The sequence below is a fragment of the Somniosus microcephalus genome, chromosome 3 (genome assembly GCF_052327205.1).
Source record: "Somniosus microcephalus isolate GS21.2 chromosome 3, FLI_Smic_1.0, whole genome shotgun sequence".
NCBI lineage: Eukaryota > Metazoa > Chordata > Chondrichthyes > Squaliformes > Somniosidae > Somniosus > Somniosus microcephalus.
In genome coordinates this window covers 225,843,414-225,864,761 of record NC_140989.1, presented here as the reverse complement: position 1 = coordinate 225,864,761, position 21,348 = coordinate 225,843,414, and the positions used below count along the sequence as shown (strand labels likewise).

Below are 21,348 nucleotides of genomic sequence, written 5' to 3'. Positions count from 1 at the left end.
TCCCCCAGTCACTGTACAGGCTCGGGTTCCCCCCAGTCACTGGACGGGGTCGGGTTCCCCCCAGTCACTGGACGGGCTCGTGTTCCCCCCAGTCACTGTACGGGCTCGGGTTCCCCCCAGTCACTGTACGGGCTCGTGTTCCCCCCAGTCACTGTATGGGCTCGAGTTCCCCCAGTCACTGTACAAGCTCGGGTTCCCCCCAATCACTGTACGGGCTCGGGTTCCCCCCAGCCACTGTACGGGCTCGGGTTCCCGCCTGTCACTGTACGGGCTCGGGTTCCCCCAGTCACTGTACGGGCTCGGGTTCCCCCCAGTCACTGTACGGGCTCGGGTTCCCCCAGTCACTGGACGGGCTCGGGTTCCCCCCAGTCACTGTACGGGCTCGGGTTCCCCCAGTCACTGTACAGGCTCGGGTTCCCCCCAGTCACTGTACGGGCTCGGGTTCCCCCCAGTCACTGGACGGGCTCGGGTTCCCCCCAGTCACTGTACGGCCTCGGGTTCCCCCCAGTCACTGTACAGGCTCAGATTCCCCCCAGTCACTGTACGGGCTCGGGTTCCCCCGCGTCACTGTACCGGCTCGGGTTCCCTCCAGTCACTGTACGGTCTCGGGTTCCCCCAGTCACTGTATGGGCTCGGGTTCCCCCCAGTCACTGGACGCGCTCGGGTTCCCTCCAGTCACTGTACGGTCTCGGGTTCCCCCAGTCACTGTACGGGCTCGGGTTCCCCCCAGTCACTGTACTGGCTCGGGTTCCCCCAGTCACTGTACGGGCTCGGGATCCCCCCAGTCACTGTACAGGCTCGGGTTCCCCCAGTCACTCTACGGGCTCAGGTTCCCCCAGTGACTGTACGGGCTCGGGTTCCCCCCAGTCACTGTACGGGCTCGGGTTCCCCCCAGTCATTGTACGGGCTCGGATTCCCCCCAGTCACTGTACGGGCTCGGGTTCCCCCAGTCACTCTATGGGCTCAGGTTCCCCCAGTCACTGTACGGGCTCGGGTTCCCCCCAGTCACTGTACGGGCTCGGGTTCCCCCAGTCACTGTACGGGCTCGGGTTCCCCCCAGTCACTGTACGGGCTCGGGTTCCCCCCAGCCACTATACGGGCTCGGGTTCCCCCCAGTCACTGTATGGGCTCGGATTCCCCCCAGTCACTGTACGGGCTCGAGTTCCCCCAGTCACTGTACAAGCTCGGGTTCCCCCCAATCACTGTACGGGCTCGGGTTCCCCCCAGCCACTGTACGGGCTCGGGTTCCCGCCTATCACTGTACGGGCTCGGGTTCCCCCCAGTCACTGTACGGGCTCGGGTTCCCCCAGTCACTGGACGGGCTCGGGTTCCCCCCAGTCACTGTACGGGCTCGGGTTCCCCCAGTCACTGTACAGGCTCGGGTTCCCCCCAGTCACTGTACGGGCTCGGGTTCCCCCCAGTCACTCGACGGGCTCGGGTTCCCCCCAGTCACTGTACGGGCTCGGGTTCCCCCAGTCACTGGATGGGCTCGGGTTCCCCCAGTCACTGTACGGCCTCGGGTTCCCCCCAGTCACTGTACAGGCTCAGGTACCCCCCAGTCACTGTACGGGCTCGGGTTCCCCCAGTCACGGTACGGGCTCGGGTTCCGCCCAGTCACTGTACGGGCTCGGGTTCCCCCAGTCACTGTACGGGCTCGGGTTCCCCCCAGTCACTGTACGGGCTCGAGTTCCCCCAGTCACTGTACGGGCTCGGGTTCCCCTCAGCCACTGTACGGGCTCGGGTTCCCGCCTGTCACTGTAAGGGCTCGGGTTCCCCCAGTCACTGTACGGGCTCGGGTTCCCCCCAGTCACTGTACGGGCTCGGGTTCCCCCAGTCACTGGACGGGCTCGGGTTCCCCCCAGTCACTGTACGGGCTCGGGTTCCCCCAGTCACTGTACAGGCTCGGGTTCCCCCCAGTCACTGTACGGGCTCGGGTTCCCCCCAGTCACTCGACGGGCTCGGGTTCCCCCCAGTCACTGTACGGGCTCGGGTTCCCCCAGTCACTGGATGGGCTCGGGTTCCCCCAGTCACTGTACGGCCTCGGGTTCCCCCCAGTCACTGTACAGGCTCAGGTACCCCCCAGTCACTGTACGGGCTCGGGTTCCCCCGAGTCACTGTACCGGCTCGGGTTCCCTCCAGTCACTGTACGGTCTCGGGTTCCCCCAGTCGCTGTACGGGCTCGGGTTCCCTCCAGTCACTGTACGGGCTCGGGTTCCCCCAGTCACTGTACGGGCTCGGGATCCCCCCAGTCACTGGACGGGGTCGGGTTCCCCCCAGTCACTGGACGGGCTCGTGTTCCCCCCAGTCACTGTACGGGCTCGGGTTCCCCCCAGTCACTGTACGGGCTCGTGTTCCCCCCAGTCACTGTACGGGCTCGGGTTCCCCCCAGTCACAGTACGGGCTCGGGTTCCCCCCAGTCACTGTATGGGCTCGAGTTCCCCCAGTCACTGTACAAGCTCGGGTTCCCCCCAGCCACTGTACGGGCTCGGGTTCCCGCCTGTCACTGTACGGGCTCGGGTTCCCCCAGTCACTGTACGGGCTCGGGTTCCCCCCAGTCACTCTACGGGCTCGGGTTCCCCCAGTCACTGGACGGGCTCGGGTTCCCCCCAGTCACTGTACGGGCTCGGGTTCCCCCAGTCACTGTACAGGCTCGGGTTCCCCCCAGTCACTGTACGGGCTCGGGTTCCCCCCAGTCACTGGACGGGCTCGGGTTCCCCCCAGTCACTGTACGGCCTCGGGTTCCCCCCAGTCACTGTACAGGCTCAGGTTCCCCCCAGTCACTGTACGGGCTCGGGTTCCCCCGAGTCACTGTACCGGCTCGGGTTCCCTCCAGTCACTGTACGGTCTCGGGTTCCCCCAGTCACTGTACGGGCTCGGGTTCCCCCCAGTCACTGGACGCGCTCGGGTTCCCTCCAGTCACTGTACGGTCTCGGGTTCCCCCAGTCACTGTACGGGCTCGGGTTCCCCCCAGTCACTGTACTGGCTCGGGTTCCCCCAGTCACTGTACGGGCTCGGGTTCCCCCCAGTCACTGTACAGGCTCGGGTTCCCCCAGTCACTCTACGGGCTCAGGTTCCCCCAGTGACTGTACGGGCTCGGGTTCCCCCCAGTCACTGTACGGGCTCGGGTTCCCCCCAGTCACTGTACGGGCTCGGATTCCCCCCAGTCACTGTACGGGCTCGGGTTCCCCCAGTCACTCTACGGGCTCAGGTTCCCCCAGTCACTGTACGGGCTCGGGTTCCCCCCAGTCACTGTACGGGCTCGGGTTCCCCCAGTCACTGTACGGGCTCGGGTTCCCCCCAGTCACTGTACGGGCTCGGGTTCCCCCCAGCCACTATACGGGCTCGGGTTCCCCCCAGTCACTGTACGGGCTCGGGATCCCCCCAGTCACGGTACGGGCTCGGGTTCCGCCCAGTCACTGTACGGGCTCGGGTTCCCCCAGTCACTGTACGGGCTCGGGTTCCCCCCAGTCACTGTACGGGCTCGAGTTCCCCCAGTCACTGTACAAGCTCGGGTTCCCCCCAATCACTGTACGGGCTCGGGTTCCCCCCAGCCACTGTACGGGCTCGGGTTCCCGCCTATCACTGTACGGGCTCGGGTTCCCCCAGTCACTGTACGGGCTCGGGTTCCCCCCGGTCACTGTACGGGCTCGGGTTCCCCCAGTCACTGGACGGGCTCGGGTTCCCCCCAGTCACTGTACGGGCTCGGGTTCCCCCAGTCACTGTACAGGCTCGGGTTCCCCCCAGTCACTGTACGGGCTCGGGTTCCCCCCAGTCACTCGACGGGCTCGGGTTCCCCCCAGTCACTGTACGGGCTCGGGTTCCCCCAGTCACTGGATGGGCTCGGGTTCCCCCAGTCACTGTACGGCCTCGGGTTCCCCCCAGTCACTGTACAGGCTCAGGTACCCCCCAGTCACTGTACGGGCTCGGGTTCCCCTGAGTCACTGTACCGGCTCGGGTTCCCTCCAGTCACTGTACGGTCTCGGGTTCCCCCAGTCACTGTACGGGCTCGGGTTCCCTCCAGTCACTGTACGGGCTCGGGTTCCCCCAGTCACTGTACGGGCTCGGGATCCCCCCAGTTACTGGACGGGGTCGGGTTCCCCCCAGTCACTGGACGGGCTCGTGTTCCCCCCAGTCACTGTACGGGCTCGGGTTCCCCCCAGTCACTGTACGGGCTCGTGTTCCCCCCAGTCACTGTACGGGCTCGGGTTCCCCCCAGTCACAGTACGGGCTCGGGTTCCCCCCAGTCACTGTATGGGCTCGAGTTCCCCCAGTCACTGTACAAGCTCGGGTTCCCCCCAGCCACTGTACGGGCTCGGGTTCCCGCCTGTCACTGTACGGGCTCGGGTTCCCCCAGTCACTGTACGGGCTCGGGTTCCCCCCAGTCACTCTACGGGCTCGGGTTCCCCCAGTCACTGGACGGGCTCGGGTTCCCCCCAGTCACTGTACGGGCTCGGGTTCCCCCAGTCACTGTACAGGCTCGGGTTCCCCCCAGTCACTGTACGGGCTCGGGTTCCCCCCAGTCACTGGACGGGCTCGGGTTCCCCCCAGTCACTGTACGGCCTCGGGTTCCCCCCAGTCACTGTACAGGCTCAGGTTCCCCCCAGTCACTGTACGGGCTCGGGTTCCCCCGAGTCACTGTACCGGCTCGGGTTCCCTCCAGTCACTGTACGGTCTCGGGTTCCCCCAGTCACTGTACGGGCTCGGGTTCCCCCCAGTCACTGGACGCGCTCGGGTTCCCTCCAGTCACTGTACGGTCTCGGGTTCCCCCAGTCACTGTACGGGCTCGGGTTCCCCCCAGTCACTGTACTGGCTCGGGTTCCCCCAGTCACTGTACGGGCTCGGGTTCCCCCCAGTCACTGTACAGGCTCGGGTTCCCCCAGTCACTCTACGGGCTCAGGTTCCCCCAGTGACTGTACGGGCTCGGGTTCCCCCCAGTCACTGTACGGGCTCGGGTTCCCCCCAGTCACTGTACGGGCTCGGATTCCCCCCAGTCACTGTACGGGCTCGGGTTCCCCCAGTCACTCTACGGGCTCAGGTTCCCCCAGTCACTGTACGGGCTCGGGTTCCCCCCAGTCACTGTACGGGCTCGGGTTCCCCCAGTCACTGTACGGGCTCGGGTTCCCCCCAGTCACTGTACGGGCTCGGGTTCCCCCCAGTCACTGTACGGGCTCGGGTTCCCCCAGTCACTGTACGGGCTCGGGTTCCCCCAGTCACTGTACGGGCTCGGGTTCCCCCCAGTCACTGTACGGGCTCGAGTTCCCCCAGTCACTGTACAAGCTCGGGTTCCCCCCAATCACTGTACGGGCTCGGGTTCCCCCCAGCCACTGTACGGGCTCGGGTTCCCGCCTATCACTGTACGGGCTCGGGTTCCCCCAGTCACTGTACGGGCTCGGGTTCCCCCCGGTCACTGTACGGGCTCGGGTTCCCCCAGTCACTGGACGGGCTCGGGTTCCCCCCAGTCACTGTACGGGCTCGGGTTCCCCCAGTCACTGTACAGGCTCGGGTTCCCCCCAGTCACTGTACGGGCTCGGGTTCCCCCCAGTCACTCGACGGGCTCGGGTTCCCCCCAGTCACTGTACGGGCTCGGGTTCCCCCAGTCACTGGATGGGCTCGGGTTCCCCCAGTCACTGTACGGCCTCGGGTTCCCCCCAGTCACTGTACAGGCTCAGGTACCCCCCAGTCACTCTACGGTCTCGGGTTCCCCCAGTCACTGTACGGGCTCGGGTTCCCTCCAGTCACTGTACGGGCTCGGGTTCCCCCAGTCACTGTACGGGCTCGGGTTCCCCCCAGTCACTGGACGGGGTCGGGTTCCCCCCAGTCACTGGACGGGCTCGTGTTCCCCCCAGTCACTGTACGGGCTCGGGTTCCCCCCAGTCACTGTACGGGCTCGTGTTCCCCCCAGTCACTGTACGGGCTCGGGTTCCCCCCAGTCACAGTACGGGCTCGGGTTCCCCCCAGTCACTGTATGGGCTCGAGTTCCCCCAGTCACTGTACAAGCTCGGGTTCCCCCCAGCCACTGTACGGGCTCGGGTTCCCGCCTGTCACTGTACGGGCTCGGGTTCCCCCAGTCACTGTACGGGCTCGGGTTCCCCCCAGTCACTCTACGGGCTCGGGTTCCCCCAGTCACTGGACGGGCTCGGGTTCCCCCCAGTCACTGTACGGGCTCGGGTTCCCCCAGTCACTGTACAGGCTCGGGTTCCCCCCAGTCACTGTACGGGCTCGGGTTCCCCCCAGTCACTGGACGGGCTCGGGTTCCCCCCAGTCACTGTACGGCCTCGGGTTCCCCCCAGTCACTGTACAGGCTCAGGTTCCCCCCAGTCACTGTACGGGCTCGGGTTCCCCCGAGTCACTGTACCGGCTCGGGTTCCCTCCAGTCACTGTACGGTCTCGGGTTCCCCCAGTCACTGTACGGGCTCGGGTTCCCCCCAGTCACTGGACGCGCTCGGGTTCCCTCCAGTCACTGTACGGTCTCGGGTTCCCCCAGTCACTGTACGGGCTCGGGTTCCCCCCAGTCACTGTACTGGCTCGGGTTCCCCCAGTCACTGTACGGGCTCGGGTTCCCCCCAGTCACTGTACAGGCTCGGGTTCCCCCAGTCACTCTACGGGCTCAGGTTCCCCCAGTGACTGTACGGGCTCGGGTTCCCCCCAGTCACTGTACGGGCTCGGGTTCCCCCCAGTCACTGTACGGGCTCGGATTCCCCCCAGTCACTGTACGGGCTCGGGTTCCCCCAGTCACTCTACGGGCTCAGGTTCCCCCAGTCACTGTACGGGCTCGGGTTCCCCCCAGTCACTGTACGGGCTCGGGTTCCCCCAGTCACTGTACGGGCTCGGGTTCCCCCCAGTCACTGTACGGGCTCGGGTTCCCCCCAGCCACTATACGGGCTCGGGTTCCCCCCAGTCACTGTACGGGCTCGGGATCCCCCCAGTCACGGTACGGGCTCGGGTTCCGCCCAGTCACTGTACGGGCTCGGGTTCCCCCAGTCACTGTACGGGCTCGGGTTCCCCCCAGTCACTGTACGGGCTCGAGTTCCCCCAGTCACTGTACAAGCTCGGGTTCCCCCCAATCACTGTACGGGCTCGGGTTCCCCCCAGCCACTGTACGGGCTCGGGTTCCCGCCTATCACTGTACGGGCTCGGGTTCCCCCAGTCACTGTACGGGCTCGGGTTCCCCCCAGTCACTGTACGGGCTCGGGTTCCCCCAGTCACTGGACGGGCTCGGGTTCCCCCCAGTCACTGTACGGGCTCGGGTTCCCCCAGTCACTGTACAGGCTCGGGTTCCCCCCAGTCACTGTACGGGCTCGGGTTCCCCCCAGTCACTCGACGGGCTCGGGTTCCCCCCAGTCACTGTACGGGCTCGGGTTCCCCCAGTCACTGGATGGGCTCGGGTTCCCCCAGTCACTGTACGGCCTCGGGTTCCCCCCAGTCACTGTACAGGCTCAGGTACCCCCCAGTCACTCTACGGGCTCGGGTTCCCCCGAGTCACTGTACCGGCTCGGGTTCCCTCCAGTCACTGTACGGTCTCGGGTTCCCCCAGTCACTGTACGGGCTCGGGTTCCCTCCAGTCACTGTACGGGCTCGGGTTCCCCCAGTCACTGTACGGGCTCGGGTTCCCCCCAGTCACTGGACGGGGTCGGGTTCCCCCCAGTCACTGGACGGGCTCGTGTTCCCCCCAGTCACTGTACGGGCTCGGGTTCCCCCCAGTCACTGTACGGGCTCGTGTTCCCCCCAGTCACTGTACGGGCTCGGGTTCCCCCCAGTCACAGTACGGGCTCGGGTTCCCCCAGTCACTGGACGGGCTCGGGTTCCCCCAGTCACTGTACGGGCTCGGGTTCCCCCAGTCATTGTACGGGCTCGGGTTCCCCCAGTCACTGGACGGCCTCGGGTTCCCCCCAGTCACTGTACGGGCTCGGGTTCCCCCCAGTCAGTGTACGGGCTCGGGTTCCCCCAGTCACTGTACGGGCTCGGGTTCCCCCCAGTCATTGTACGGGCTCGGGTTCCCCCCAGCCACTATACGGGCTCGGGTTCCCCCCAGTCACTGTACGGGCTCGCGTTCCCCCCAGTCACTGTACGGGCTCGGGTTCCCCCAGTCACTGTACGGGCTCGGGTTCCCCCCAGTCACTGTACTGGCTCGGGTTCCCCCAGTCACTGTACGGGCTCGGTTTCCTCCCAGTCACTGTACGGGCTCGGGTTCCCCCAGTCAATGTACGGGCTCGGGTTCCCCCCAGTCACTGTATGGGCTCGGGTTCCCCCAGTCACTGTACAGGCTCGGGTTCCCTCAGTCACTGTACTGTCTCGGGCTCCCCCAGTCACTGGACGGGCTCGGGTTCTCCTCAGTCACTGTATGGGCTCGGGTTCCCCCAGTCACTGTACGGGCTCGGGTTCCCCCCAGTCACTGTACTGGCTCGGGTACCCCCCAGTCACTTTACGGGCTCGGGTTCCCCCAGTCACTGTACGGGCTCGGGTTCCCCCAGTCACTGTACGGGCTCGGGTTCCCCCAGTCACTGTACGGGCTCGGGTTCCCCCCAGTCACTGTACGGGCTCGGGTTCCCCCAGTCACTGTACGGGCTCGGGTTCCCCCAGTCACTGTACGGGCTCGGGTTCCCCCCAGTCACTGTACTGGCTCGGGTTCCCCCCAGTCACTGTACGGGCTCGGGTTCCCCCCAGTCACTGTACTGGCTCGGGTTCCCCCAGTCACTGTACGGGCTCGGGTTCCCCCAGTCACTGTACGGGCTCGGGTTCCCCCTGTCACTGTATAGGTTCAGGTTCCCCCAGTCACTTTCCCAATGTTGCACTGGAGAGGTTGCAGAGGAGCTTCATCAGGATGTTACCTGGGCTGGAGCGTTTCAGCTATGAAGAGAGACTGGACAGGCTGGGGTTGATTTCCTTAGAGCAGAGAAGGCTGAGGGGGGACCTGATTGAGTTGTACAAAATTATGAGGGGCATAGATAGGGTAGATAGAAAGGAACTTTTCCCCTTAGTAGAGGGGTCAATAACCAGGGGGCGTAGATTCAAGGTAAGGGGCAGGAGGTTTAGAGGGGATTTGAGGAAGAACTTTTTCACCCAGAGGGTGGTTGGAATCTGGAACTCACTGCCTGAAAGGGTGGTAGAGGCAGGAACCCTCACAACATTCAAGAAGCATTTAGATGAGCACTTGAAACACCACAGCATACAAGGCTACGGACCAAGTGCTGGAAAATGGGATTAGATTAGACAGGGCTCGATGGCCAGCGCGGACACGATGGGCCGAAGAGCCTCTTTCTGTGCTGTATAACTCTATGGCCTAGAAATTCAGTATCGCCACGTTTGGGGCGCTACAGCTGGGCGTTTGCTAAATTTAGCGCCGGGCTTAACTTAGTGCCACCTTCGCCGAAATTGAGTTGCATCGCCCCAAGAGGTTGCTGCTGCGCTAAAGCAGGCGGTGCACGACTATCATAAGGCGCGAAGCCGGCGAGCCGTGGCGCTACCAGCGAGGGCGGGCGCAGCACAGGTGTGGCGAGTTATAGATTGCAGGCAGACACGCTGGCGCCGGTCAGCTCTTAAAGGGGGAGGGTCGCTTTGTTTGGCTGCCACACCCTGCACACTGCAGCCCTGAATCTAGGCCTAGACAGACCTGCTTCAACAACTCAACGCCCACGACCATGGAGAAGGCCAGGGAGCGAGCGCAGCGCTTCAGTGAGGGTGCCCTGAAGGTTCTGGTTGGCGCAGTGGAGCGCCGGCGATCTACCCTATTCCCTGACAGTGGCAAGAGGCCGCTTCCCAGCGAATACAGGAAAGCTTGGAGGGAGGTGGCAAACAGAGGGACCTCCAGCAGCATGGTCCCCAGGACACCCACGCAGTGCAGAAAGAAGTTCAACGACCTCACTCGGGTTGTCAGGGTGAGTACCCTTTCCAGTATCCTCCTCATCCCTGAATGTGCACCTCACTTTATGGCCAAAGGGTCCTGAAAGCCCCAATACCCAGCCCTCATCCAACACCTATGGGCCTCTCATGAAAATCACATGCACATTCACCACTTTACACACTGTCAGGGCTTTTCCACCATGGGAGGCAGTGCAGGCAAGATGAGGGCTTGACACTGTCAGGGCTATTCCACCATGGGAGGCAGTGCAGGCAAGATGAGGGCTTGACACTGTCAGGGCTATTCCACCATGGGAGGCAGTGCAGGCAAGATGAGGGCTTGACACTGTCAGGGCTATTCCACCATGGGAGGCAGTGCAGGCAAGATGAGGGCTTGACACTGTCAGGGCTATTCCACCATGGGAGGCAGTGCAGGCAAGATGAGAGCTTGACACTGTCAGGGCTATTCCACCATGGGAGGCAGTGCAGGCAAGATGAGGGCTTGACACTGTCAGGGCTATTCCACCATGGGAGGCAGTGCAGGCAAGATGAGGGCTTGACACTGTCAGGGCTATTCCACCATGGGAGGCAGTGCAGGCAAGATTAGGGCTTGACACTGTCAGGGCTATTCCACCATGGGAGGCAGTGCAGGCAAGATCAGGGCTTGACACTGTCAGGGCTATTCCACCATGGAAGGCAGTGCAGGCAAGATCAGAGCTTGACACTGTCAGGGCTATTCCACCATGGGAGGCAGTGCAGGCAAGATGAGGGCTTGACACTGTACTCAGAGCCCGTCCTTTCTCTTGCAGGGCAAGCTGGCCCAGAATCGCAGGCAGCAGGTTCGAACCGGGGGAGGCCGTCCTGAACTTAAAGACCTCAGCGACCTGGAGCAGTGAGTGGAGCGGATTATGGGAGGCTGGCTGATTGGCACCGTTGCCACTGGAGATGCCGACCCCGTTCTGGACAGCAATGGTAAGGTCATCACCTTTTTGACCTCTCTCTTTCCACTTGTGCCTCACAGCAGCATCCTTTGCCACTCTCGAACCAATGCAGTGCATTGCAGCACTCATGCCTCCCTCACTGCCGCCCTGTCCTCACTCTAAAGCAACTCTTGTGCCTCCCTGCTTTCAGATGCTGAATCGCCAGGTGAGGAGGCGGGCCCTCAAGCTGGCACAGTGAGTGAATCGGAAGGCGAGGAGGAGGAAGAGAAAGCCGGACCATCAGTGCCACCCTCAGCCGAGGCAGCCCATGGCCATGATGGGGACACGTCTTCCCTGGAGGGGAGCAGGGGGGGAAGGGTCTGATGACGGTGAAGCTCCGGGGCCCAGCGGGCTGCAGCAACGCAGGAGGGGTAGGGAAGTTCGGCGGCAAGCTTCTCCCCAGAGGGTGAGTGCGGCCTCCAGTCCTGCTACAGTGAGCGCGGAGGAGGTGCGGCTCCTTGGTGAAATGGGCGCCCAGGCTGAGCGCAGGCACATTGAGCTCATGGCTGCAGTGGCAAGGATGCCTGACTGCATAGAGTCACTGGCAAGGAGTGTGCAGGAATTCGGGGCAGCACAGACCAGGAGTCAGCAGGACTTCGGGGCAGCACAGGCCAGGAGTCTGCAGGACTTCAGGGCAGCACAGGCCAGGAGTCTGCAGGAGGTCGCTGCATCACAGGCCAGGAGTCTGCAGGACTTCAGGGCAGCACAGGCCAGGAGTCTGCAGGAGGTCGCTGCATCACAGGCCAGGAGTCAGCAGGAGGTCGCTGCATCACAGGCCAGGAGTCAGCAGGACGTCGCTGCATCACATGCGGCTTCCAGCCAAGTGCTTAGTCGTGCCATGCATTCACTGGTTGGTCTGATGCAGACACAGATCAGGGCCACACGGGCACTAACTGCTGCCACCCTCGCTGGATCGGCCAGGAATCGCCGGGGCCCTCGCCGCGCCGCAGCAGCCCAGCAGTCTCTGCTTCAGCAGATTGCTGCGCATGCTGCAGTGCTGGCCCGTGCGAGTGCCAGTGTCTCAGCCAACCAGGGAGTGCCTGTGCTCTGTCAGGTTGGCAGCATTCCTGTCACTCCTCCACTGCAGCTGCCACCACCCGTAGGACAGGCTGCTGCCGCCCAAGCAGAGTTGGAGCAGTCAGCAGCCGGCCCCTCCAGGCCCAGAGCTGGTCCAGGCCGTCCCCCAAGGGCATCTGCCGACTCACTATCTGACCCTCAGCAGCCTTCCCCCAGCCTTGCTGCAGCCACTGGGGTCCCATTGAGGAGGAGCTGCAGGGCGGGAAGGGGCCAATCGCGCAAGCAAGGCAGATCACCCTCACAGGCCAAAAAGTAGGAGGTGTGGCAAAATGTTGAGTTTTTTATGAAGTCCGAGAATGTTGTGTTACTTTTTTATGAAGGCCGAGGATGTTGTGTTAGTTTTTTATGAAGGCCGAGAATGTTGTGTTTGTTTTTTATGAAGGCCGAGGATCATGGTCATTTTTGTTTCACTGTTTTGTTCATTTTCTCCAGGTTGTGAGAGCCAGTTATGTGTCTGACTGTTTTTTGGGGGGTTTCTCTGTATTTGTTTGTCATGCGGGAAGGGCACAGAGTTTGTTAAATAAAGAATTGTCTTTATTCAGATTGTCCATGTTTGCACTTTGAACTATTTGTTGCCTTGACCGCCTCAGGGTTTGCGGAGCGGCTCCATTCATGTTCTTTCAATGGCACAAGCCATTCCCTGAGAGGGGGCCTAGAACCGACTTGCAATAAGCTGCTGACGGACGGCCCTTGCACTTTGTGCCTCCCTCCCGTCTTGGTGCTCCTCCTCCTCCTCCTCCTCCTCCTCCTCTGGTGGTCCTCCAATGCCTGCTGGCAGTGGCTGAGTCCTGAGGATAGCCAGGTTGTGCAGCATGCAGCACACTACAATGAAATGGGAGACTTGCTCAGGCGAGTACTGTAGGGCTCCCCCGGAATGGTCCAGACAGCGGAACCGTTGCTTCAGCACGCCGATTGTGTGCTCAATGATGTTCCTGGTCGCTTGATGGCTGTCATTGTATCGTTCTTCAGCAGGGGTGGTGGGCACACGGAGTGGGGTCATCAGCCAGGTGCACAAAGGATAGCCCTTGTCCCCGAGAAGCCAGCCTTCTGGGTGAGCCAGGGCTTCGAAAATGTCTGCCACAGAAGTCTGGCGCAGGATGAAGGCGTCGTGGCTGCTGCCTGGAAAGCGGGCATTCACAGCTAGTATGAGCTGCCTGTGGTCACAAACCAACTGCACGTTTAGCGAATGGTAGCCCTTCCGGTTGCGGTAATCCTCGGCATTCTCTAGAGGCGCCCGCAAAGCCACATGCGTGCAGTCAATGGCGCCCTGGACCATGGGGAAGCCCGCGATTCTTGCAAATCCCATTGCACGCTCTTGCTGCTTGTCCGGGGTCATGGGGAAGGCAATGTACTGACGTCTCCTTCTGAAGAGGGCATTCGTGACCTGGCGGATGCAGCAATGTACCGTGAACTGGGAGATATTGGCAATGTCCCCAGTAGCGGATTGGAAGGAGCCGGTGGCATAGAAGTTGAGAGCCACTGTCACCTTCACCGCCACCGACAGAGACGTCCTGCTCCTCAGCTGAGGCTGCAGATCTCTCTGAAGCAGGTGGCAGATCTCAGTGACCACCTCCCTTCTGAATCAAAGCCTCTGAATGCACTGCTCCTCAGACATGTTGAGGTAGGAGAAGTGCTGGCGGTATACCCTGGGAGGGTAAGGCCTCCTGTGCCGACGCCTGTTGGCCCTTCTCCGTCTGGCCATGATTGGCACTCTCTCTCGGCGTCTCTGAGCCCTTTCAATGCAATGCAGAAACCCAACGTTTCCACCCATTGCAGCCCCCAGTATATGTGGCCACTCAAGGCTATGGCACTGAGAAATAAATCCAACTGCAAAGCTCTGGCCTGAAGCCAGAAGTACTTGTGCGAGCGCTGAGTCAAAACAGAAAGCTCTCTCCCTTTGTCTCTCTCCAAATCTCTCTCTCTCACACAGGAGTGGAACAAAATGGCTGCCACAAAGAATGCAGGAAGAGTCCCCTTTAAATCGCGCCCCCCCAGCCCCACAGCGACTGGGAACCGTTCCACTCAACCAGTCGCTGGGAGCGCCAGGCGCAAAGAAGGGGGGCGCCACTGAAGTTCCGGTTCGGGGCGCACCAAGGGTGTTGCACCATGAAATGACATCAGGATCTGCGCGCGCAGCTGAGCGGGCGCTGCGGTTTTGCGCCGCCGCTAGTTCTTGACTCAAGTTCGCGAGAGGCGCAGATCGCGCCGCGCCCGGGCGCTAGCCGCTTTGCGCCCCACTTCTCGCCCTCTTAAAGCGCTAGCGGCTGGCGCTAACAACTGAATTTCTAGGCCTATGACTCTAGGTCTCAATACCTTTGCCTGCATCCTCTCCTTCTCGGTGATGAACTCATAGCTCCCCGAGGCGGCCATGGCGATGCCTTTGATGAGCGCTGTGGAGGCCCCCTGACCGATCCCGAAAGAAAAGCACCTGGAGAACAGGAGGAAAGTGTTTGGTTAGTTAGAGGATAACGGCTGGGACTGTGAGCGGAGGCTAGGGCACTCGATGGGCCAAATGGTCTCTTTATGTTGGAATCTTCTACGGTTCAATTGTTTTAATAGAGGAGTTTCACTACTGCAGTGCATGCTGGGATTGATCCCCTCCATTGCTCTTTCCTCTTAGCACTTTTTTTGAAAATGGAAATAAAGAAAGATCTTGAATTTACAAAGTGCCTTTCACCACCTCAGCACGTCCCAATGAACTTTACAGCCAATGAACTACTCTTTTTTTTAAGTGTAGTCACTATTATAATGTAGTAAATGCGGCAACAAATTGCGCACAGCAAGATCCCATAAACAGCAATGTGATAACATAAGAACATAAGAAACAGGAGCAGGAGTAGGCCTATCGGCCCCTCGAGCCTGCTCCGCCATTCAATAAGATCATGGCTGATCCAATCTTGGCCTCAACACCACTTTCCCGCTCTCTCCCCAAACCCCTCGACTCTCCTGTAGTTCAAATGTCTGTCAATCTCCGCCTTGAATATATTCACTGACTCCGCCTCCACAGCTCTCTGGGGTCGAGAATTCCAAAGATTCACAACCCTCAGAGAGAAGAAATTCCTCCTCATCTCCGTCTTAAATGGACGACCCCTTATTCTGAAACTATGCCCCCTAGTTCTAGATACCCCCACGAGGGGAAACATCCTCTCAGCGTCCACCCTGTCAAACCCCCTCAGAATCTTATATGTTTCAATAAGATCACCTCTCATTCTTCTAAACTCCAATGAGTAAAGGCCCAACATGCTCAACCTTTCCTCATAAAACAACCCCTTCATCTCCGGAATCAACCTAATGAACCTTCTCTGCACTGCCTCCAATGTAAGTATATCCTTCCTTAAATAAAGTGACCAAAACTGTACGCAGTACTCCAGGTGTGGTCTCACCAACGCCCTGTACAGTTGTAACAGGACTTCCCTACTTTTATACTCCATCCCCCTTGCAATAAAGGCCAACATTCCATTAGCCTTCCTAATTACTTGCTGGACCTGCATGCTCACTTTGTGTTTCATGTACGAGGACCCCCAGATCCCTCTGTACCGCAGCATTTTGTAGTCTCACTCCATTTAAATAATCATTTGCTTTTTCATTCTTCCTTCCAAAGTGGATAACCTCACATTTTCCCACATTACACTCCATCTGACAAATTCTCGCCCACTCACTTAACCTGTCTGTATCCCTCTGCAGACTCTGTGTCCTCCTCACAACTTGCTTTCCCACCTATCTTTGAATCATCAGCAAACTTGGCTTCAGTACACTCGGTCCCTTCATCCAAGTCATTAATATAGATTGTAAATAGTTGAGGCCCAGCACTGATCCCTGTGACACCCCACTAGTTACTGGTTGCCAACTGGAAAATGACCCATTTATCCCGACTCTCTGTTTTCTGTTAGTTAGCCAATCCTCTATCCATGCCAAAATATTACCCCCAACCCCGTGTGCTTTTATCTTGTGCAGTAACCTTATCGATTGTCTTCTGGAAATCCAAATACACCACATCCACTGGTTCCCCTTTATCCACCCTATTTGTTACATCCTCAAAGAACTCTAGCAAATTTGTCAAACACGATTTCCCTTTCATAAAACCATGTTGACTCTGCTTGATTGTCTTATGATTCTCTAAATGTCCTGCTACTACTTCCTTAATAATGGATTCCAGCATTTTCCCAATGACAGATGTTAGACTGACTGGCCGATAGTTTCCTGCTTTCTGTCTCCCTCCTTTCTTGAATAGTGGTGTTCCATTTGAGGTTTTCCAATCTGCTGGGACTTCTCCGAATTCAGGGAATTTTGGTAGATTACAACCAACGCATCCACTATCTCTGCAGCCACTTCTTTTAAGACCCTAGGATGCAGGCCATCAGGTCCAGCAGACTTGTCGACCTTTAGCTCCATTAGTTTGCCTTGTACTTTTTTTCTAGTGATAGATTGTTTTAAGTTCCTCCCTCCCTATAGCCCCTTGATTATCTATTATTATTGGGGTGTTTTTAGTGTCTTCTACCGTGAAGACTGAGCCAAAATATTTGTTCAGAGTCTCTGCCATTTCTCTATTCCCCATTATTAATTCCCCAGTCTCATCCTCTAAGGGACCAACGTTTACTTTAGCTACTCTCTTCCTTTTTATACACCTGTAGAAGCTTTTACAGTCTGATATATTATTTGCTACTTTACTCTCATACTCTATCTTCTCCCTCTTTATAATTTTTTTAGTCATCCTTTGCTGGTTTCTAAAAATTCCCCAATCCTCTGGCCCACCACTAATCTTCACAACATTGTATGCCTTTTCTTTCAATTTGATACCATCCTTAACTTCCTTAGTTAGCCATGGGTGGTGCATCCTTCTCATAGAGCCTTTCTTTCTCACTGGAATATACCTTTGCTGAGATTTATGAAATATCTCCTTAAATGTCTGCCACTGCTGATCTACCATCTTACCCTATAATCTATTTTCCCAGTCCACTTTAGCCAACTCTGTCCTCATACCCTTGTAATTGCCTTTATTTAAGTTTAGGACACTAGTTTCAGACCCAAGTTTCTCGCCCTCAAACTGAATTTGAAATTCTACCATGCTATGATCACTCTTTCCGAGGGGATCCTTTACTAGGAGATCATTAATGAATCCTGTCTCATTACACATTACCAGATCTAAAATAGCCTGCTCCGACCAGATCATCTGCATTTTGATGTTAGTTGAGGTCGGAAGGCGGGGGGGTGGAGGAGAGGTGGGGGGGAGGGAAGGAGAGGTCGGGGGGGGAAGCAGTGGTCAGGGGGCAAGGGGGCAGGGAGGAGAGGTCCACCGGGACAGAGCGCTGCCCCACACCGGCTCCTGTTACCTGTGACTGGGGGCGTTCTTTTGAACCTCGGCGAGGACCATTTTCGTGTTCGACACCTCGCCGTCTGTGAAAACAAAGAGCTGGGAGAGCAGAGGAAGAGTTACTGGGGGGAGTGGTGGGCAGGGACCCGAGAAATATCCACTCGCTTCGCCCTTTACTCACTCGAACTTTCTCCACCGCTTTTCTGAAGGTGTTGCCCATTCGTGGAGTCCAGCTCCATGGTCGTCAGTCACCCCACCCCCGCCCCCAGACAGAGGGCGGCAGCACAGTATTAGACTGTGGATGGCATCACCGCTGAACACCGTACTGCCCTCACCCAAAGCATGCGTACAGACACACACACACTCGCTCGCACACACGTTCGCACGCTTGCACACATACAGACTCGCACATGCGCTCGCACACACTCATGCTCACACGTACTCACGCTCACACATGCGCTCGCACACACGCTCTCGCTCGCACACACGCTCGCACACACACACACACACACACACACACGTTACTCGACCAAGCCACAGCTGACACGGAGAGGTCGCACGAGGCAGCGTCGTAACAAAGGGACCCAGACTCGACCTTTACTCAAACAAGAGTGAGCATGGAGCCACTCCCTTCCTGCGTCACTCTGAGGTTGTCCCTCCGGCTCTGTGGCCAGGGCTTGGCACTTTTCAAATGAACAAACTTCTCGGTGAATCTCCCCGCACTGGCCATTCAGAGCCATTACCTGCCGCGGGTGCCCTGGTTTACAGGGCTTGTTGTAAATGGCGGTGAGGGGCTGGAGGATCTCGGTCCCGCCCATGTCTGCCTCAATGCCTTTCAGTTTCTCCAGCGCACTCTGCATCGACTCCTGACTGTACTCGACGCTCTCACTGCACGAGAGAGAGGGAGAGAAAGAGAGAGAAAGCATGCGTTAGAGGTTTGGAGCGGGCGGTGACACATGGGGCCACTCGACGTGGTGTAACCGGGACGATACGGTTCAGATTTTGTCAGCCTGGCTTACCAGGCCCTCCCGCCATCCACCGCCCCGACAAATCCTTCCTCCTGCCTGACCCCCTCCCTCAGTCGAAGGACTTGGGGATTCCCCGGTGTCGATGAGCACTTTACACTCTGTCAGGAAAGGTCAGTGTCTGACCCACTGCCCCACCCAATCCCCCTTCAAAGAGAGAGAGAAACGAGACCTTCATGCCCCTCTGTCTGGGGCTGGATTTGACCCAGGTCCCAGAGGGTGAAAGGTCAGTGTCTGACCCACTGCCCCACCCAATCCCCCTTCAAAGAGAGAAACGAGACCTTCACGCCCCTCTGTCTGGGGCTGGATTTGACCCAGGTCCCAGAGGGTGAAAGGTCAGTGTCTGACCCACTGCCCCACCCATTCCCGCTTCAGAGAGAGAGAAACGAGACCTTCACGCCCCTCTGTCTGGGGCTGGATTTGACCCCAGGTCCCAGAGGGTGAAAGGTCAGTGTCTGACCCACTGCCCCACCCATTCCCGCTTCAGAGAGAAACGAGACCTTCACGCCCCTCTGTCTGGGGCTGGATTTGACCCAGGTCCCAGAGGGTGAAAGGTCAGTGTCTGGACGTGCTCCGTGGAGGCGACCTCTCGTCCTGTGTTAACTTCTCCTTTGGCGCCCATCCTGGCTTCCATCACACGACGAAAATTCCCACTTACGGGAAGAAGGAGTCAAATTCGCTTCCGAATCCGTAAATGTTGAAGAAGCATCCCATGGGCAGGCTCTTCAGGAGCAGGAGCAGCGTGTCCTGTCGGAACAAACTCCCGGTTAGTCTCGGCATCAGCTTCAGCTTCCAGCTCTAATGTTCCTAACTTCCCACTCTTCCGGGGGGTCCCCCCATTACCCATTGTTTCACCCCCAGGCTGTGACTCAGGCCAGGGGCACACACAGACACATTGGTTACACAGTCAGTGATCCTTACCCTGCTGAATGAACAGTGACTCTGTACAGTTACACAGTCAGTAACCCTTACCCTGCTGAATGATCAGTGACTCTGTACAGTTACACAGTGAGCGACCCTTACCCTGCTGAATGAACAGGGACTCTGTACAGTTACAGTCAGTAATCCTTACCCTGCTGAATGAACAGTGACTCTGTGCAGTTACACAGTCAGTAATCCTTACCCTGCTGAATGAACAGGGACTCTGTACAGTTACAGTCAGTAATCCTTACCCTGCTGAATGAACAGTGACTCTGTGCAGTTACACAGTCAGTGATCCTTACCCTGCTGAATAAACAGTGACTCTGTACAGTTACAGTCAGTAATCCTTTCCCTGCTGAATGAACAGTGACTCTGTGCAGTTACACAATCAGTGATCCTTACCCTGCTGAATGAACAGTGACTCTGTACAGTTACAGTCAGTAATCCTTACCCTGCTGAATGAACAGTGACTCTGTGCAGTTACACAGTCAGTGATCCTTACCCTGCTGAATGAACAGTGACTCTGTACAGTTACACAGTCAGTAATCCTTACCCTGCTGAATGAACAGTGACTCTGTGCAGTTACACAGTCAGTAATCCTTACCCTGCTAGATGAACAGCAACTGCACATATCTTCCAAATGTTCTGGTTGGAGGGGCACTACATTGGCGCTCTGGTCTGCACACCGGTCACAGGAGACTCCTGGCTGTGCTTTCCCAGTGTGGCCATTTGCCGTCTACAGTCCATGCCGATGGAAGCACACCACCGTAGGAACACTCTCGCACGTACTCAGGGCACTCGGTTATGGAGCCACTCGGCCATTGGTGTCACCTATGCCTGCCGCCATATCTTAAACCATCAGAGTCTAGCGATGTCAATTCCCATCTGGGGTAAAAATCTAATTTCCCAGTCAACTCCTCTGCCAATTTCTCACAATGTTGCTTCAGGCTGTCACAATTACCCCTCCCCAGATTATGCCCCCACCTCTCCCCAGGTTACCTTCGCGCTTTGGATACGACTGGGCCCATCAAAGTCGTTGGACATTGCGCAATCCATGCTTCCGGAACGATCCACGAGGAAGATGAACTCCCCGGACGCAACCTGGGAGGATTTCTCAGGAAAACTGGGATAGAAGTTGACCATGACCGTGGGGTCCCCCATCAGGGTCCCTGAATAAAGACAAAACAGGAGCAGAATCGGAGATCATCAAAATGCGCGCTCCCTCTCTCCAGCCCACCCAACCCCAGCATGACCCCTAACCCAGGCCATTACTCAAGCCCATCCATAACCCAGCTTGTCCCTCCACCCTATCTCTACCCCAACTCATCCCATAACTCGGCCCACACCAACCTAACCTGCTCATAACCCATTCTTCCCTCCAGACCAGCCTTAACCAAACCCGCCGCTAACCCAGACATTCCTACACCTACTCCAGCCCACCCCAACCCAACCTGTCGCTAACTCAACGTCTCCCTCCAGCCCACCCCTAACCCAACCTGTCCCTGACCCAGCCTCTCCCTCCAGCCCACCCCTAACCTGTCCCTGACCCAGCCTCTCCCTCCAGCCCACCCCTAACCCCACCTGTCCCTGACCCAGCCTCTCCCTCCAGCTCACCCCTAACACAACCTGTCCCTGACCCAGCCTCTCCCTCCAGCTCACCGCTAACCCAACCTGTCCCTGACCCAGCCTCTCCCTCCAGCTCACCCCTAACCTGTCCCTGACCCAGCCTCTCCCTCCAGCCCACCCCTAACCCAACCTGTCCCTGAACCAGCCTCTCCCTCCAGCCCACCCCTAACACAACCTGTCCCTGACCGAGCCTCTCCATCCAGCCAACCCCTAACCCAACCTGTCCCTGACCCAGCCTCTCCCTCCAGCCCACCCCTAACCCAACCTGTCCCTGACCCAGCCTCTCCCTCCAGCCCACCCCTAACACAACCTGTCCCTGACCCAGCCTCTCCCTCCAGCTCACCCCTAACCCAACCTGTCCCTGACCCAGCCTCTCCCTCCAGCCCACCCCTAACCCAACCTGTCCCTGACCCAGCCTCTCCCTCCAGCCCACCCCTAACCCAACCTGTCCCTGACCCAGCCTCTCCCTCCAGCCCACCCCTAACCCAACCTGTCCCTGACCCAGCCTCTCCCTCCAGCCCACCCCTAACCCAACCTGTCCCTGACCCAGACTCTCCCTCCAGCCCACCCC

The 21,348-nt window shown here is 58.9% G+C and overlaps 1 protein-coding gene across 3 annotated transcripts in view; it reads right to left on the bottom strand.

The window, feature by feature from the left end:
- The window catches only part of LOC147121742 (von Willebrand factor A domain-containing protein 5A-like), a 273,727-nt gene that overhangs the window by 229,586 nt on the left and 22,793 nt on the right, over positions 1–21,348 (bottom strand). For all 3 annotated transcript variants that reach the window (XM_085982208.1, XM_085982206.1, XM_085982207.1), the window contains exons 7-11: positions 20,151–20,320; positions 18,889–18,977; positions 17,949–18,093; positions 17,225–17,304; positions 14,208–14,322 (exon numbers count right to left, since the gene is read on the bottom strand). In XM_085982208.1, the coding sequence (XP_085838334.1) occupies positions 14,208–14,322; positions 17,225–17,304; positions 17,949–18,093; positions 18,889–18,977; positions 20,151–20,320 (599 nt within the window). The remainder of the gene's footprint in view (positions 1–14,207; positions 14,323–17,224; positions 17,305–17,948; positions 18,094–18,888; positions 18,978–20,150; positions 20,321–21,348) is intronic.